Source organism: Pseudopodoces humilis, chromosome 26 (assembly GCF_049639895.1).
Source record: "Pseudopodoces humilis isolate 2021_Gansu_Grassland_sample_001 chromosome 26, ASM4963989v1, whole genome shotgun sequence".
Taxonomy (NCBI): domain Eukaryota; kingdom Metazoa; phylum Chordata; class Aves; order Passeriformes; family Paridae; genus Pseudopodoces; species Pseudopodoces humilis.
The window spans coordinates 2,738,347-2,755,599 of NC_142225.1; the positions used below are offsets into that span (position 1 = coordinate 2,738,347).

The window sequence follows — 17,253 nt, forward strand, 5'->3', positions numbered from 1 at the left end:
GTGACCTGCGCCGCGCGCACGCGCCCGCCGCCCCTGAACTACACGTCCCACTGTGCCCCGCGGCTGCGCGTGCGTGGCGACGCCCGGCGCTCGGGCCATTTAAATGTGTGTGAGGGAGCCCCTGAAATGGCCGCGCAGGTCGCCGCGGTGCCGCGGGCCCCGGAGGAGCCGATCCCGCCCTCAGCGGACCGGCCCGCCCGGCCCCGCGGGCCTCGCCGCCGGCGGGCGGCAGCCGGCGAACCGCCGGCCGCCAAGCGGGCCCGGCCGAGCCAGCCGATGCTGGCGGGGCCCGGCCCCGCTGAGGCGCCGCCCCCGCCCGCCCTCCCCGCCGCTGCGGGACTGTTCACGTTCTCCCCGCTCAGCCTCCCGCCGCCCGGGGAGCGCCGACACCACCACCGGCACCACGCCGAGCCCACTGGGCACAAGGCGAGGCGCGGCAGCCCCGCGGACGGCGCGGCGGGGCGGCCCAGCCAGCGAGGTGAGGGGCGGGGGGCGCGAGGGGCGCGGGGCCGGCGGGTGCCCCCGGCGGGCTCGGCCAGGCGGCAGCAGCGCCGCGCCGGGAGCCCCGGGAGCCCCTGTGGAGGGCAGCGGGCGGCGGCAGCGCAGCGGGCTCGGCGGCCCTGGTCCGGCCGTGTCGTAGCGGGCACGGCGGTGCTGGCCCGGGGACGGAGCGCGGGGTAGGTGCGCTGCTGCTGCTGTCAGAATCGCCCTCATCGTAGGTTCAGCGTGCAAGTTCTGTGGGAATGAAGGTTTCTGCCCTCTGTGTTTGCATTAACGTGTGAGGAGCTGCTGGTTTGCTTTTTTTGTATTATTTTTATTATTATTATTATTATTTCTTATTTTTAATTGTTGATTTTAATAAGTGACCTGAGAAGGGATCTCGTGATTCCATGCAAATATTTCCAAGGCGGGTGTGATCATCCAGTGGGGTTTCACTGGATGATCTCTAGAGGTCCCTTCCAATTCAAATTATTCTTTGTTTTCTTTCATTGAAATGCCAAAGTATCTCTGGATTTTGGTGTGTGCTGTGTGTGGTTTTATTTTTTTTTAACAGTACAGAGTGATTGTTTTGGTTCTGCTCAGAGATTTGTTATAGTAAAAATCTTCTTGGAGAGAGCAACATAGATACAAAATAACTGCAAAAGCTGCTGTAATTAAAAATATAATGTGGTGAATTATATTTGAGGAGTGTATGGGCAGGTTTTGTGCCAACAAAACCAAAGATGCACTTGCTTACAGAAATCAGGTGTCTGTAGAGTAAACTCTAGATAGGACTGTCTTAAGAATGAACAGAACTATTACTGGGAGAGGCTTTTCTCCACTAGTTAATGCTTCCACACCGCTGTGCTTGAATAATGATTATAAAAGCTCCTCATGGTAAACCTCTGTGGTTTTAACAGTGTTTATCAAGCAAAAGTTTGGAGCAGTATAACTTTGTAGAATGGAGTGTCACTGTGTCAGTTCTAACCCAGAATTAAATTGGGCCTCGTAATGAAAGCTTAAACAGTGTGAAAATGAGTATCAGAATTCCAGATTTGCAAGGGAATGCTGTTTGCTCATCTGAGCACTGCCTGCCTGCAGCTGTAGGGGTAGTGCCTTTAGGGATGGGGCTGTATTTCTTTTCCTGAATATCAGTTTTTATTTTGATCTATAATCTAATTAAATTACCTATTACACTAACTATACTATGCTTATATGTGGCCCCAGGTGACAGTGACCACCCCCACTGTTTTTGCTGTTTAATAATGGCTCTGGTTCTCTTGTGGGATGTCTGATCATTTTAGAGTAGCTGAGTTATTGGCGTTGCTGTCACTATGCCTCACTACTGAGCCCATAGTTTAGTGACCTGTTCACAGCTTTTTTGTGTTTGAGGTGCTGGAGGCTTTCTGTTTATTTAAAGAAATAATTAAAACAATACTTCCTTCAAGATTGCGAGGCATTATTATGCCATATATGTTTAGCTTCACTGAATACAGCAGTTACTCACTGTAATAGTGGGACTCTGCTGTGTTCAGTGTATCAAGCAGCAGCCAGGGCAGCTTTTATCCAGAAAACAGACAAGTGTTCACTGGAAGCTCCCAAATGCAAGGATTCCTCTGTCTGTTATTAGCATATGGCAGGAAGATACTTTGAATTAAAATGTGTGAGGTTTTAAAATTATACCTAGAATCAGAAATGCTTAAAATAAGAGACCTTTAACAACCAAATGTTCTTAGAAACGTGCATAGGAAAGTATCTCCAACCCCTCAGTGGGGCATGAAATTTTTTTTAGTTCCAGCTTGGGATCTCTGGTCTCACCAGGACAAATACCTGGTGTGTGAATTGCACATTCAGTCAGTGAGTAAAGCAGTGTCTGTGCTTGAGAGCCCAGTGACTGAGCAAGCCATGCACCCCTCACATCTGAGTCTTGCAGAAAACCTCATTCCAAGAACCGTTTCAGTTGACTTCCTGGAACAAGAGATACCACCCTGCTTTTCCTGGTTTCTCTGAAATAGAAAGATCAGGGCCTTTACTGTTTGCAAGGGCTGCAGCAGCACAGTGAAAACTTGAATTTCAGGTCCTAAGACTATTGTACAAAGTGAGGATTAAGCAATCAGCTCTTTCTTTGCTTCATGAGTAACTCTGTTCCTTACTCCAGGCTGTTATGAAGGTCAACCCTCTCCAGTAAGGAGCTCCAAGACCAAACCAGTAATGATCCAGTTAAACACTGGTTACGCTAAAGAACCTGGAGCTGCCTGTGTTTATCACTACACCTTTCCTCATAAAACAGTGTAACATGTATTTTTTTCTTTAACTTAAGTGCTCTAAGAGAATAAAGAGGGAATACCAGTGTGCAGCCAAAGAAAGGAAATTGTATTAGGACAAAGCCCTGTGCTGAGGGCAAACGGTAAAACTTTAGTTATTGCATCTTTGGTCAGGTGTTGCCTTCAGCTGTAGGTTGTGCTCATCCCAATGGCTATCCTGCTAACACATCTCCAGGAGATTTATGGGCATTGTTGGATGAAATGGTTCTTTGATTCAGGCATGCTAAAATCTCGTCTTGGCAATTTGAGTTTTTAACAGCTGGAGCATCAGTTTTTCTAATTACCTTTGTCCCTTGCTAAACACTATTTAAATTAGTTTTTATTCTTGAAATAAGAACTTAAACTATTCCATTTTGCCTGACAGAGCTACTCCTTTACATTTTATCTCTCAGCATTTTGGAGGTTGATTAACCTCAAAAAAAAGTGGAACAACTAAAACAGGCTCTTAATTTCTTTCTCTCAACTGAATCATTAACTATAAGACTGAATCTGTTGATGTGATGATTTGGGTCCTTTAATTTTAAAAGATCAGCAAGCTAAGATTTACTTAATGTTTTTACCTCTAAATGTAAGTAAAGCTTGTAGCTGTTCAGTGCTACTCTGTTTGCTTCTGTATCACCTGTCTAAAAGCAGGGAAGTGTTCTGTAATGAAAGTCTTAATGTTTAAATGTTACACATACTTGTTTATCCTCTTTCCCTGTATGGCACTGCCTTAAATGTCAGAAGTTATTAATGTATTTAATTATAGATGTTCTGAAATACAGAGTCCTTTTAAAGGTATTCTAATAAATCTGTTTAAGTATTTCTAAATATTAAGCTAGAATTTTGGAAGTTTTCCTTAACTCAAGCTTTTATTTGTATAACTATAGATAGCATTTTTGGTTGTAAAATTCAGTCAAAAGTCAGGCTTTTGTTAATCTTAAAAGTGTTTTAAGATTGGTCAATCTCCCTGGGAGTAGATCCCTTCAGCAAGTGAGAGGCCTGAATTCTTTTGGGGTGAATATGCTGCAACTGCAGAACTCTAATCTTCTCTTTATTGTTGTTACCAGGAACTCCAGATGAAAATGGCAAAACCCAGCGAGCTGACAGTCTTATTATGAAGAAAATAAAGAAAAAAAAGAAAAAGAAACACCGGGAAGATGTGAGGGGAAAACGTCTGAAGATGTACAACAAAGAGGTGCAGACTGTGTGTGCTGGGCTCACTCGCATTGACAAGGAGACTCTGTCTCAAGGACAGTGTGACAACCTGGAAATGAACAAGGAATCCTTCAGGTACCTGAAGGATGAGCAGCTGTGCAGGCTGAACTTGGGCATGCAGGAATACCGGATACCCCAGGGAGTACAAACCCCCTTTGTGACACACCAGGAGCACTCTGTCCGCAGCAGCTTCCTGAAGACTGGCACTAAATTCAGTAACTTCATTCACGAGGAGCATCAGTCCAATGGAGGTGCCCTGGTCCTGCACGCTTACATGGATGAACTCTCATTTTTGTCTCCAGTGGAGATGGAGAGATTTGCAGAAGAGTTTCTTGCATTGTCATTCAGTGAAAATGATAAAAATGCAGCATATTATGCTTTAGCCATAGTGCACGGAGCAGCTGCCTATTTGCCAGACTTCCTGGATTACTTTGCTTTTAACTTTCCAAATACTCCAGTGAAAATGGAAATTTTGGGCAAGAAGGACATTGAAACAACAACAATTTCAAATTTTCACTCTCAGGTAAGAACTATTCAAAAGCATAAATGTTGCACAATACCTAGATTTGATTAATCTCAGTAACCCAGAGCAGGTATGCTTTAAAATAGGCAAGTCACAAATTTATTTTCTAATGAAGATGAAGAAAAGTAATGTTAGGGCTACACTACTGTGCTGTCTATTCCTGCATCTGCGTAAAGCTTTTCTGTGCTCCCAGGTAGCTAGTGAATCACACCTCAGACACTGCTACCTGTGACCTGAGGAAAGATCTGCACTGAGCATATTTTTCTTCTAAACTTGGGAAAACACTGAGATTGTTCAAAACAACAGCCAAGTCTTTGTCAGGAGTTGCATGGACTGCAAATGCTAGCGCTGCTTTCCAAGTCAGTAGAGCTGGGGTTTGTTTTCTTGGGTCTTGGAGTTTGGGGTTTTTTTGCAATGATGTTACTTTTCACGTTTCAGTATATCTGTTTCACAAGGGTTTTATTATCTTAGTTCCCTCAATGCCTTATGCTGCTTAAACTTTCTAACTTGAAGGTTGCTAGAGGATCTTTTATATTGCCTTGGAAAAGGAGTTTCATTTTATTTACTCCCTTTGTTTCCATGTTATGCTGAAACTAAATTCTGAAACTGTATCTCTGTGTAACTTAAATGGATGCAACAGTAAAAACTAAGCTAATTTTAAGATTCCTATATGAAAATCTCTGGCATTTTAGTCTTGTGATCAAACTCAGAAGTGTCTATGAGTATACCACAAGCTTACAGCTTAGATAAATTTCTTTTTGATGGAATAAAGCTTCTTTCTGTTTAGTCTGAGAATGGATCCAAACGGTTTATTACTTTAAGGTCTTTAGTTGAGACATTAATTACATTTACTAGTTCACCTGTTGGGAGGATAAATCTGAAAGTGTAGTGGTGTTCAGTTCAGTAGAATAGGAGCACAGCATTAACAATAGACTTTGGAGTGTCAGTGCTTGTTGATGGGCTATTTGGGTCTCTGTAGGGTTTACCAAATGCTTATAAGCAAGATTTGCATTGGAAAAACAATTACTCCTTTACAGAAAATTACTGCTTGGTTGCTGTGGAGTCTCTGAATAGCATTAAATGAATAATTCTGACACTTGGCTTTTTGTTTGACAGTGGTTCTCTGCTGCAGCACTTACTTCAACCAGATTCTGTTTCTTGATTTAAGTAATTAGTTATGCTGTGTCTGGGTGCAGAGTACCCCAAAAAGTCTCTGAACCACTGCTGTGGGCAATAGCACTTCTGCACAGCACACACCTGTGTGCTGCAGATGTGTCCACAGATCAGGCTTTAAAGTCTTCTGTATTAGGGATTTATCTGTATTCTTTGGTGTCCTGATTGCATTCTGGCTTGAGTATATGTGATGACCCCTGAAATGGCTAAACAGAGCCTCTGGAATGTTTAACAATTGCATTTTTTCTCAGTGAATGTCCTGTGAACACAAATACTGGCACTATAAATACACGTGAGGAATGTATGGTAATAAATAAGAGGCTTTGTTGGGTTATAGTCTGCTGGTACTTCAATTAATTCTATTTTAAGTACTGTCTAAACTTGATTGAGTCATGACATAAGGTTCAGTTGGTCTAAACCACTTCTCTAAACCCAGCTCCAGCATGACCTGGTTAATCCTATCTGGCTGAAGTGTGTTAGTGCACTTCTCCCTGAGCAAACAGAGCAGGGGAGCTATCACAGGCAGCTGGAGCAGGGCTCTCCAGAGAATACAGGTGATGGAAAAGCTGAAGGAAACATTGGAATTGCTAGTGGGTTCACCCAAGTTTCGCAGGCTGGCTTGTCTTGGAATGGAGAAGGCTGCAATGCCCTGCTCGAGGGCCTGGGTGATGAACCTGGCTGTTGGGCTGGTGTTCCTTGGCAGATCTGGTGAGGGATGAACAGATTGGCCAAGCTTCACTTTTCACTCTTCTGTACAAGAACTGTACAGTGCAGAAGCACTTCATAGTTGTGCGTTTGCAGATTAAACATGTTGCACTATTGTATGCTGTAACACTGACTATTTATAATTAAGTTGCCTCTGTTCTAGGTTTGTTCTCTGTGCATGAGTTTGCTGCACAGACCTGTGCCGAGGGGGTCTGGAGCATTAGGGAGTCTTGAATCCTGAAGATTCAGTGTCAAGAAATCTAAATTTGTTCTGTAAACTGCAAGTTAATGTGATCTTTGGCTTGCATGACATTCAGCTGTTTTGTGTTTTTAGTGAAACTGAATTGCAGTATTCAAAATACTGACTTTAATCTAAAGGACTTGGTAAATCTAGTGATAATTAACTGCTTTGCAAGGTGAATTCCTTTGTTCTCAGGGCAGTGAGTTTATAGCAAAGCACTCCAATATATATTTGTTACATAAGTGTTTGGTTTCAGTATCTTAAAATAATTCATCTTTAATGTCCTGTGGATTCTTTGCTTGCATTGGCACTCATGGGTTCTAACACTGAAGTACTGCAGCTCGCCTTTACTGTGGAGCTGTGCACTTGGGCTGAGAGCTTTCAAGACTCAAATCACTGAGCAGTAAGCTTTCCTCACATAAGGGCACACTAATTTGGAAACTCTTTGTGGTGCAGCTGGAATGAACTCTTATTTTTCTTATCACTTGTTTCAGTACAATTGCTTCCACTCAGTGAATGAGAATATATTTAGAGTTTAAAAAACACTTCTTTTTTTCCCAACTGATCAATTCTCTGCCTGATGAATTCTCTCTGTGATCCAAAGAACAGTTAGGCTGTCACAGAGGGTGTGTGCGGGTTCTGGGAAGAGGCCAGGAAAGAGAATTGGGGAAGTAGGTTTTGCATAAGCTGCTGTTTCTTCTGGGAAGAAGGTGGGAGAAGCAGCCAACAGGTGATAACTGGGTAAGTTTTCTTACTCCTGTTGCTCAGAACAGGTTACTCTGTCCCTGACAGCTTTGGTTCATTAACCACATCACAGCTTGGTTGTCTGCCCCATGTGAACTTCTCTGATTCTGGAAGGGTAATTTCTTTTTTTAGCAGTAGCTACTAAAGTATTAAGTGGAAAAATTGTGCAACTGAACTGCAAACTTCATTTGGTTTGTCACTAAAGCCATACAAACAATGCCCAGTGATCCTGCATGATGTCAGATTTTAGTCAAACATGTCACCCTTGCTGCGCTGGCATGTCCTTCAGCAGGAATCAGCCTTCTGCTCTTGCTTTCTTCCTTGTAGCCAAGTGTTTGTGTGGTTGGTTTTATAGCTGACTTGGTATACTGAAATACTGTTGCTGTCAACTGATTCATGCTTTTCTTGCAACTGGAGAGAAACTTCTGAGGCTTAATTTCATTTGTCTCCAGTTGATGCCTCATCTGTGTGTCCTCTTCTCACCCTGTGCTGCTCACTTAACCAGTGGTGAGGCTGGGGTGGCTCAGAAGCATGCAAATAAACACCAGCTCTGTGCCTCTGACAGGAAACACTGCCTCAGCCTGCTTCTGTTCTCACCCAAGTGTGGGAAACACTGATAGGCACAAGGTGCAGCTGAGAGAAAATGTCTCCATGAGCACTCAAGAGTTAATTTTAAACATGCCCATGTCACTGTCAGTGTGGGGGGTACGCATGGCAGTGATGGCTGGGTGGCATTTGAAAGGGCACAGGCTGCCTGAGTGGTCTTACTGGCCCCATTGTCTTTTTGCAACAGTAAAAACAGTAGCAGTGACTGCTTGTGACCCACTGCTGCTTTTAAAGCAGGACAGGGAACAAATTATAGCAAGGGAGGTGCTGTGGTAATAAGTTACTGACTTCTGGCAGCCGTATGAACTGGAGTGACCCCAGCTAAGTTCCTAAACAAGAGCTGAACTTTAAACAAAACTAAAAAACACTGAGAGAGATCCTAGTGGACATAACAAAGTGACTTCAGCTATTTCATCATCTCAGCTTTCTTCCTGCAATGAGGGGTGCAGGCTGTGCAATGAGGTGGCTGTGGAGTGAATAGAGCTCAGAGGGGATCTGGAGCACCTGGTGAATGCAAGGCCAAAGAGTTTGCAGTACAGCCAGGCGGGTGCTTGCTCATGGGACACTAAAACCACCCAGCTGTAAAGTGAGAGCAAGGTGCCTGTTCTTTCAGATGTTCATTACATCATGTTCTTGAGACTACTGGCCTAACTGGTGGTGTTGGTGTTTGCTGCTCAGAAGGAATTAACAATGAGAGAGAAGCAGTTTTAAAAAAACTGAGGAGGTTTTTTATGGCATATTAAACTAGCAGGCTACATCCCCTGTGATTGAGGTACTTGAGATGAATAATATAGCCTGCTGGGGATTGCTGTGGGTTGGTGCATGTTTTCGGTGTAAATATGTCCTAGGTTTAATCCTCAAGTCTGTTATATTCCTTTAATTTCTATTAAAAGCTAAAGCATTGAAATCCAATGTTTCCCTAAAGTATTTCTACTCTTTCCTGTGTAATTCCTGAATTCTTGTCTATTTTTTCATTGTTCCAGTGCATGAAAAATAAATAGTTAAAACTTCTCATTTTTCATTTCCATTGAAAACATTACAAGGAGAAACTGCTTATGGAATTCTAATTTATTTTAGCTCATGCCAACACCTGTGAAATACCAGTGACTCTCACCAGGTGGTTTCAGTAGCACAGAACTCATCTGGAAAGAGTCGAGTGCCAGGCAGTTAAGCTTCACTGGAGAAGGACCAGGGCCCTTCAGTCCTCAGTTTGTCTGTAGGTGCACAGAACTAAAACATTGTTGAGGTGTTCCAGTGCTCCTGCTCTGAACTGCATTCAGCAAATAGAGTGAGCTAAACTCCTGCAATTAGGAAGTGAAATATCTATGGCTTCTGATGGAGGATAAAATTGCAGCAGTAATTCTATTCTTCCTTTATTAGTCTCTCCTAATTTACCTTTAACAACTCCATGGACTAGTTTAATGACATCTGGTTTGCTGGCTAAACATGCAAAACTGAAACTAAAAGCTAAGCTGCTCCACCCACGTATCTATAAGTGGAGTTGTGCATCACACAGTGTGAACATGACTGTTAAACTGGAGATTTACCAGTAATTGTCTGTACTGTCCCACCACTCAGTCATGGAGAACAGCTTAGAGCACTGAAGGCTGGGGCTCAGACACAATTGAGTGTGCAAAACAGACTTGTGCTGTATAGAGCTTGTGCTCTATAGTGTCATTTAGCTGTGGTATCTACACAGAACCTCCTCTGTGGCCAGTGGCATCTTCCAGCTGCAGTCCATAGGATGAGGCTACAGAACACTGGCGTTTGCCCATGGCTCTCCTCTGGGAACAGGAAATTGGCAAGAAAAGTTTCCAGATGCCCTGGAAGGTGGGACAGTCTGTGTTCTAGAGGATGTCCACGAGCTTGAGATTAAAGTGCTTCTGGCCCCAGCACTGACAGTAGGTTTTGCTGCAAATGGTTATCCTAAAATTCTTCTCAGTGAGCACTGGCTTTCCAGCTAAACCTCTCATTTCCTCTGCTTTTTGCCCAGTATTCTGTGTATACTGTAATAGCACCACCAGAACCACTGCAGGAAGGACACAGGTTTTTCACTGCAGTCCCAGGGGGAGGACCTCAGGGACAGGGCTGAAATGAGGAATGTGCATGTCCCAGGAGCATCTGGTTTGAAACGTAGAAGCAACAGTCCAGCTGCACAAACTATGGAGAGTTGAAGCTTGCTGGAGAAAGACTGAGTCACAATGAAACCTTGTGTGGTTGTTTTCTCAAGTCAGCCTGGAAGTGTTGAATTGTTCCTGAATTAGTCAAATATTCACTTGCTGTTATTCAAACTTCAGAAGGATTTCCTGTCAGGAGTACAAGCAGGAGTCCTTTCTTTCCCTTCTGTTCTAAACAGTCCCTGTGCTTATTCCTAAAGGCACAGCTGCTGAAACAGGTGTAGATGAGTCCAAGATTGATCCCAGCTGTGTTAGATTAGTTAGTTTTAATCTCCTGTGAGAGAACTAAAGCTGTGGTGGTGTTGTCTCCTGTCTGGCCTTCAGGTCAATCGGACGTACTGCTGTGGCACCTACAGAGCAGGACCCATGCGCCAGATCAGCCTGGTGGGAGCAGTGGATGAAGAAGTTGGGGACTACTTCCCAGAATTCCTAGATATGTTGGAAGAATCTCCATTTCTTAGAGTAAGCAGTAACTTGTGATCAGAGCACTGTAGATATTTAAGCAATTGTTAGATTTCCAAGTAATTAGAAACTGTAAGGTATTTTCTTTATTAGTGTGCTTATTTGGGCTACTGAGGTTCATTCTTTCCTGTGTCCAAAGGCAAGGAATGAGGTGGCTAATTAAAAAAAAAAAAAATCAAGTTTGTTATATATATATGCACTTCTACTTCCCTAAAAACTATGCTTGACAAAATTAGCTTGGAATATCTTTTTCTTCTCAAACTTACTTAGTTTCTATGCAATTCTTCTGACAGCAGATATGAACCAGTTTTACCAAAGGCATCATTTAATTTTTCTATCTTACCCAGTGTTTTGTGTTATGTGTGTTTTGTGGGTTGTTCTGTTCCTATTTTCTTTTAGATGACTTTGCCCTGGGGGACTCTTTCCAGTCTCAGACTTCAGTGCAGGTCCCAGAGTGATGATGGACCCATCATGTGGGTGAGGCCGGGAGAGCAGATGATCCCCACAGCTGATATGCCAAAATCACCCTTCAAACGGCGCCGGTACAGTTTGGGTTTCCTTTTGTACTTGAGGAAAAACATTGCAGTTAAGTCTGTGTCAGACTTGAGAACAAAAGCAAAGTGATTGATGTGCAACTGGCTTTTCAGAGGACTAATTCAGATTTAAGTTTCACTTTCACTTTGTTTCAAATTGGCTCAGCAGACAAATTAAATGTTACCTGTGATGGGTATTTTATTTCACAACTTCTTTCAGTACTTCTTACGTATCCTAGATCAGTGCTTTAAGATTAAAACCTCTTTTTATTATCCTTCAGGAGGCTTAATTAGTCTTATTTCTGTGGGAAGGACCAATTTGGTGGTAAGAGCAGGTGGAATGCCATAAAACAGCAGAGATCCTTCTACTGCTTATGCTGCATCAGAGTGCAGTCAGTGCTAAAGCACTTGTAACACTGCCTGCCTGCTCAGGAATTATTGTGTGTGCTTGCTTTCTGTCCCTGAAAGAGTGCTCTAAGACAAATTTCAGGAAATTTGGAAGCATATTTTAATTGTCGTTTCAGGAATTTTTGGATGTACTCCCAAATACCTGAAGCTCAGGTTCTGTAGGATAGCTCTATTTCACATACCAATACATTCTTGGAGGAAGTCTTTCAGCACAAGTGAACACAAAAATTATGTGACTTGATTTGTTTTGTGAAGTTTGATCTCATAAGCTGAATTGTACTTTGCTACTTTCGTTTCAATCTTTCACCAAATAAACACCTAGAAAAAAATCAAGGAAATGCTTTGTTCCTTGGAATCCTGCAGCACCCACTATTTCAAGATTATTTCAGTACAAATGTTAATTTTTGAGCAACAGGGACATTTTTAGTGTGTTTTTATCCCATTGCAGGTCCATGAACGAGATCAAGAACCTGCAGTACCTACCTCGGACCAGCGAGCCCCGCGAGGTCCTGTTTGAGGACAGGACCAGAGCTCACGCTGACCATGTGGGGCAGGGCTTTGACTGGCAGAGCACAGCTGCTGTTGGGGTGCTCAAGGCTGTGCAGTTTGGGGAATGGTAAGTGCTGCTGGAATGCAGCTATTCTTTAAAAAAAAAAAAATTCCTTGCAAAACAAACCTAATCAGAAACAGTTTAAACCCTATAATGAGACAATCACTGGAATCATCTGCCCAGGGAGGTGGTGGACTCATTGGATGTGTTTAAAAATAAAGCCAGGATGTGGCACTCAGTGCTATGGTTTAGTTGATGAGGAGGTGTTAGGCCATAGGTTGGACAAGATAATCTTAAACGTCTTTTCCAACCTAGTTCATTGTGTGATTCTGTGATTCAAAAGCTGCATAGAGCTGAAAACCTCAAGCTGCGCACTTCCTATTTTTCCATCTAGAGGCAGTAAAAAATTTGTAGCAGCAGCTTGCAGAATATTTTAGTGATGTACAAAAGCCTTAAACTTGGACCATCATCCTTGATTATTCTTTTCCTGAGCACATATGTTAATTCTAGCTTTTGTAACTGCAGTCTGAGAGTTCAGTGCAATTAGCTTCACAGCTGCGGTGCTTTCTCAGGTTATGCACCCAGGATATTGCTGTTGACCTTGCAGAGAAACTGGATTTGCATCATTTTAATAGCTAGAAATTACAGTAGAAATTGGATAGCATCATTAGCGATATCATTAGACTAAAAGATGCCAGTATTTCGTATACTCCGCTGTTGAATAAAACTACTCACAGGTTCAACTTCAGTGTTATTTTATAATTTTACATTTTTCCCTTAATGCAGAATTATTCTGTCCAATTTTAGAATGGAAGAATTGAGGCAAATTGTGGTTCCTGGAACACAGAGAACTTTCATAGTGGCAGTTTGAACCTGGTTCACAGGCTTTTCAGTATATTGCCCATGCAAACGTCACTTCTCTTGTGAATGGAGCAAGAGTGGAGAAAGAAAAAAGAGAAATCTATGAATTATCCCTGTTTTTCAAAATAATACACTATTGAGAAGTGTTGAGACTTTGTGCACTGAAGCAGGTCATTGGTTCAATGAAGCTTTCTGCTGGGAAGAGCTGTAATGCTCTGTAACTGAAATACTTTAAAAATTTGTGGAATTCTCATTTTTTTCTAGGAGTGACCAGCCTCGTATAACCAAAGATGTGGTTTGTTTTCATGCTGAAGACTTCACTGATGTTGTGCAGAGACTTCAGCTGGACCTGCATGAACCTCCAGTGTCACAGGTATCAAATCTGCCCTTGTGACAGCTCATTCCTGATGTTTTGGGAGGAGTTTCTGACAGATCCCAGCTTCTCCCTAAAGTCAGCCCTTTTGTATCCCATCAGTTCCCATAATTCTCTCAGTTCAGGATAAAATAGCTCAGTTGGAAGGGATCTTTTTCTTTTCCTTTCCCCTGAGCTGGGGTTCATGCTGTGGATCCCAGGGTGTGCTGTAGAAACAATCTGTTGATTGAGCCATGTGTGCCTGTTCCTGATTTTTCTAATGTCTGATGTCTTAGGCTATGGAAGCATCTAAACTAAGTCCTGTCAGCCCAAATAACACAGCCCATTTTTGTAGTTTTTAACTATAACTATAGAAACCTCTTCATTCTCATCTAAAGATGTGCATATCTGAGAAACTGTATTTTAAAAGTCTAGTTCTCATTTGAATTTGAAGTTTTACCCATGAAACGGAAACATTCTGATTTGGACATGAATTAACTTGAAAACAGAAAGATGCTGAATTGTTTGAAGAGTTTATCACTAACTTTCCCATCTCTCCTTCTCCCAGTGTGTTCAATGGGTGGACGAAGCCAAACTAAACCAAATGAGACGGGAAGGCATTCGCTATGCTAGGATTCAGTTGTGTGACAATGACATCTACTTCATCCCTAGAAATGTCATTCATCAGTTCAAAACAGTGTCAGCAGTCTGCAGCTTAGCCTGGCACATCAGACTCAAACAGTATCACCCCGTGGGGGAGACTTCTCCAAAAGCAGAAAGCAATTCAAGCCTGAGCAGTGATGTTCCTGGAAACACAGAGGCAGAAGGTGAACCCCAAGGTGTGAGTGTAAAGATAGAGTCTGAAGAACCAGGTATAGAAATTCAGCTTACCCCAGGGGTGCTCTCCTCCTCTGTTTCTTCAATATCAGGACTTGTGCAACCAGATCAGGTGGCTCAGCCCCTTCCAGGTTTTAAAACAGAGTCTGATCAGCAACACAATCCACAGGATCATGCAGGCTCTTCTGTGTGATATGTATATATTCAAACATTTTTTAAACAACTTTTTAAAATTTTGATGTGAAGTTATAGTTTTGTAACTGGCTTATGTTTTATTGGAGAAATCTTGCCTATAATTCTATAAAGAAAGGTGACATTCCAAAATGTCAAGCATATCTTTTTTACACAGATTATGCAAAATTCAAGTTGTATTTTAACCCCTTAGTACAACCTGTAACAGTGGTCTACCACTTCTTTCTGTTTAAGTGAAGAGATGTTGAATATCTTCTCAAAGTCAGATTGAAATTCCTCCAGGAACATGAAATGATTGAACTCACCATTGGTCACTGTTATTTCCCTACTTTTACTTTATCTCTAATCTTCACCAGAAAGTGATGCTTTTGTAGAAGACTTGCAAAGTGACTTCCCCATCTCATTTTAATTGCTTAAAAAAGTAAAAAAAAAGAAAAAAAAAAAAAAAGAAAAAAAGAAAAAGAAAAAATAGAGAAAGCACAGCACTTTTGATGATTTGTGGAATTTTTGGTATGTCTGTTCTTGACATGTTGGTTTATATACAAGCTATAGAAATTGATGTTTCTTACAGTTCCTACAAGGGTGACCTGTAAAAAGAACTGAAGCAAGTGTCTGATTCCTGTTGAAATGCAATGACTTACTGACCTAACACTTCTCACAGCACTGCTTATGTTGTTTGGTGTGAGGGTTTTTGCTTCCAAAATACATCTTCCCTGAACGTGATAAATGCTAGTGTCAAAATTAGAGAACCTCTCGGTAGTCTTGTGGAGGAAACTGCTATCTTTGAGCACTTTAAGGCTTTAAAATACTTAACCAACTTGGCAGCTTGTTTGATCGGGTCGTAACGTGTCCAATGGATTGGACTTTCCCTTGTACTGATGCACTTAATATAATAATCATTGAGCTGATACCTGACTTCCTAGAATAAGGACAGCCTTACTGTGTAAGTTCTGTATTAGTATTTCACAATAAAAAGTATTTTGGCGTTGGACTGCTTTTTCCACGTGTAGTTCCTGGGTGCCCAGTTACTGTGGAAAAATCAGCAGCACATGCTCAATGTGTAGAGTGTCAGCTATTAACAGTTTTTAAACGATCTTTCAATGTTTCTGGATGTAAATGTGTAATCTGTATTTGACTTTCACTCACCCCATTTATTACTGCCCTTTCCAGTCATCAAAAGGAAAAGTCCCTTTTCCCTCTCCCTCCCCCCTCCCCACATTTAGAATACAAGTTGGGGTTTGGTGCAAACTAAGCTGTCTCCAGATAACTTTATTTGTTCTAATCCTCACTGGGGTAGGAAAGATTTGAAACACTATGTTAGACTAGACAAAAGCAAAGATGCTGTGTTAGTTCTGGATGCATCTTTTTAATATCAATTATTACTCTTCTCTTTATAAGGGTCTCTAAAATATGTTACTCTATTATAAATCTTACTTTGTGCAATATTGTTTGTGTAGGCTTTTATATACATATTAACACCTCAGTGTAGAGGTCACTATTTTAAACTGATAGAGAAATAATCCTCAGAAGATACTGCAGTGATTAGTTAGAACCTGTATTACTCCTTATGTGTATGTATGTATTGTCTTCGGTACAAAAATGAGGACTAGGAAATATTTCAATTTAAAACTAATTTACAGATTGAAGTGGTAGTGACTCGTTTAGTAATCTGTGTAAATAAGGTGTTAGAATGGAAAGCTTTTATGATGAGAAGTAATGTGATTCATGCAGGGGTGTAATTTAATCTTAGCAGAAATTCTAGATGACTCAGTGCGGCTCAGAAACGAGCTGTCAGTTCTCTGGTGGGTTTTTTCCACTTTTTATGTTGAGAGGAATTTCATAGCTTTAAGGGTTGTGCAAAGTAAAATTCCTCACAGGCAATAGTGGTTTCAGTTCATCCTTCACATTCAAAGATTCCCCAGGGTGTTCTTTCCTTTTGACCAAGTCTGCGAGTCTTCCACGTGCCTGTTCTGCGCCTCTCCCGTGCTGCTCCCTGGCCCAGCCAGGGTGGCCCTTCCCTGGCAGCCAGCACTGATCACTCAGGAACTGTCACACCTGCAGGGGCCGAGCAAGCCTGCAGAGGCAGCATAAACAGTGAGAGCCCCCATGCACCAACCTGTCTGTTTCTTGGGAAAATTGGAATGGAATAAAGAGAGAATACATTTGGAAGTCCTTTGTAAATTCTAATAGCATGTTTTCAAATGGATGAAGGAAGACTAGGGTGGTTTGTGCTACTTTCCAAGCTGTAGTTTTAGTGAAATCAGTGACAACAGCCTGAAATTCCTGGAAAATGCTCTGACTTCCTCTTGCATGGAGGTACATGACCAATAGCATCATGCTCTCTGTGCTCTGCTCAGTTACTAACTTAAAACCTAATGTCAGATTTAAATGCACATAAATAAAGGTATCTTTGAATGACCTGAATGTTGCTGATGCTATCCTATTTTGAAAGACTGAGGGAGAGAGGAACAAGCTGTTTGAGAATCTCTTACTAAATCCATGCTCAGCTTTGCTGTGCTTTAACTAAACTGGCAGGCTTTCAAATTCCATCTCAAGTCTGGATGTAAAGTGTGAGAGGAATTGCTTGGGAAGCTGCTCATTCTCCAGCCATTGCTTCATTTGCCTGGAACAAAGCCTTGGTGGGACAAACACAAATGTTTTCCAGCCCAAGACCTGTAGAACCCTGATTTTTCATGAGCTAGAGCAGTTTAAGAGAGGAAGTAATGAGTTCAGGCCACTTAGTGTTTGAGCAGAACAAACCCAGTAAATATTCCTGAATATCTCCTGTTCTGCTATTTGAATTTCTCCAAGATTTCATAAAGCGGGCTCCTTAATGAGCTGATCAAACTCTCGCACATTTGATGGCTTGTTCTAAGGCTGAGGAAGTT

General features: G+C 42.1%; 1 protein-coding gene across 1 annotated transcript; it reads left to right on the forward strand.

Annotated features, from left to right (window-relative positions):
* The first annotated feature begins 126 nt into the window (after nucleotides 1–126).
* Nucleotides 127–16,789, forward strand: RSBN1 (round spermatid basic protein 1). The gene is made up of 7 exons (XM_088067207.1): nucleotides 127–478; nucleotides 3,854–4,524; nucleotides 10,495–10,632; nucleotides 11,032–11,174; nucleotides 12,022–12,189; nucleotides 13,249–13,357; nucleotides 13,905–16,789. Exons 1-7 carry the CDS (start codon nucleotides 127–129, stop codon nucleotides 14,364–14,366), a joined length of 2,043 nt encoding a protein of 680 aa, XP_087923333.1. The 3' UTR covers nucleotides 14,367–16,789.
* The last annotated feature ends 464 nt before the right edge of the window (nucleotides 16,790–17,253 follow it).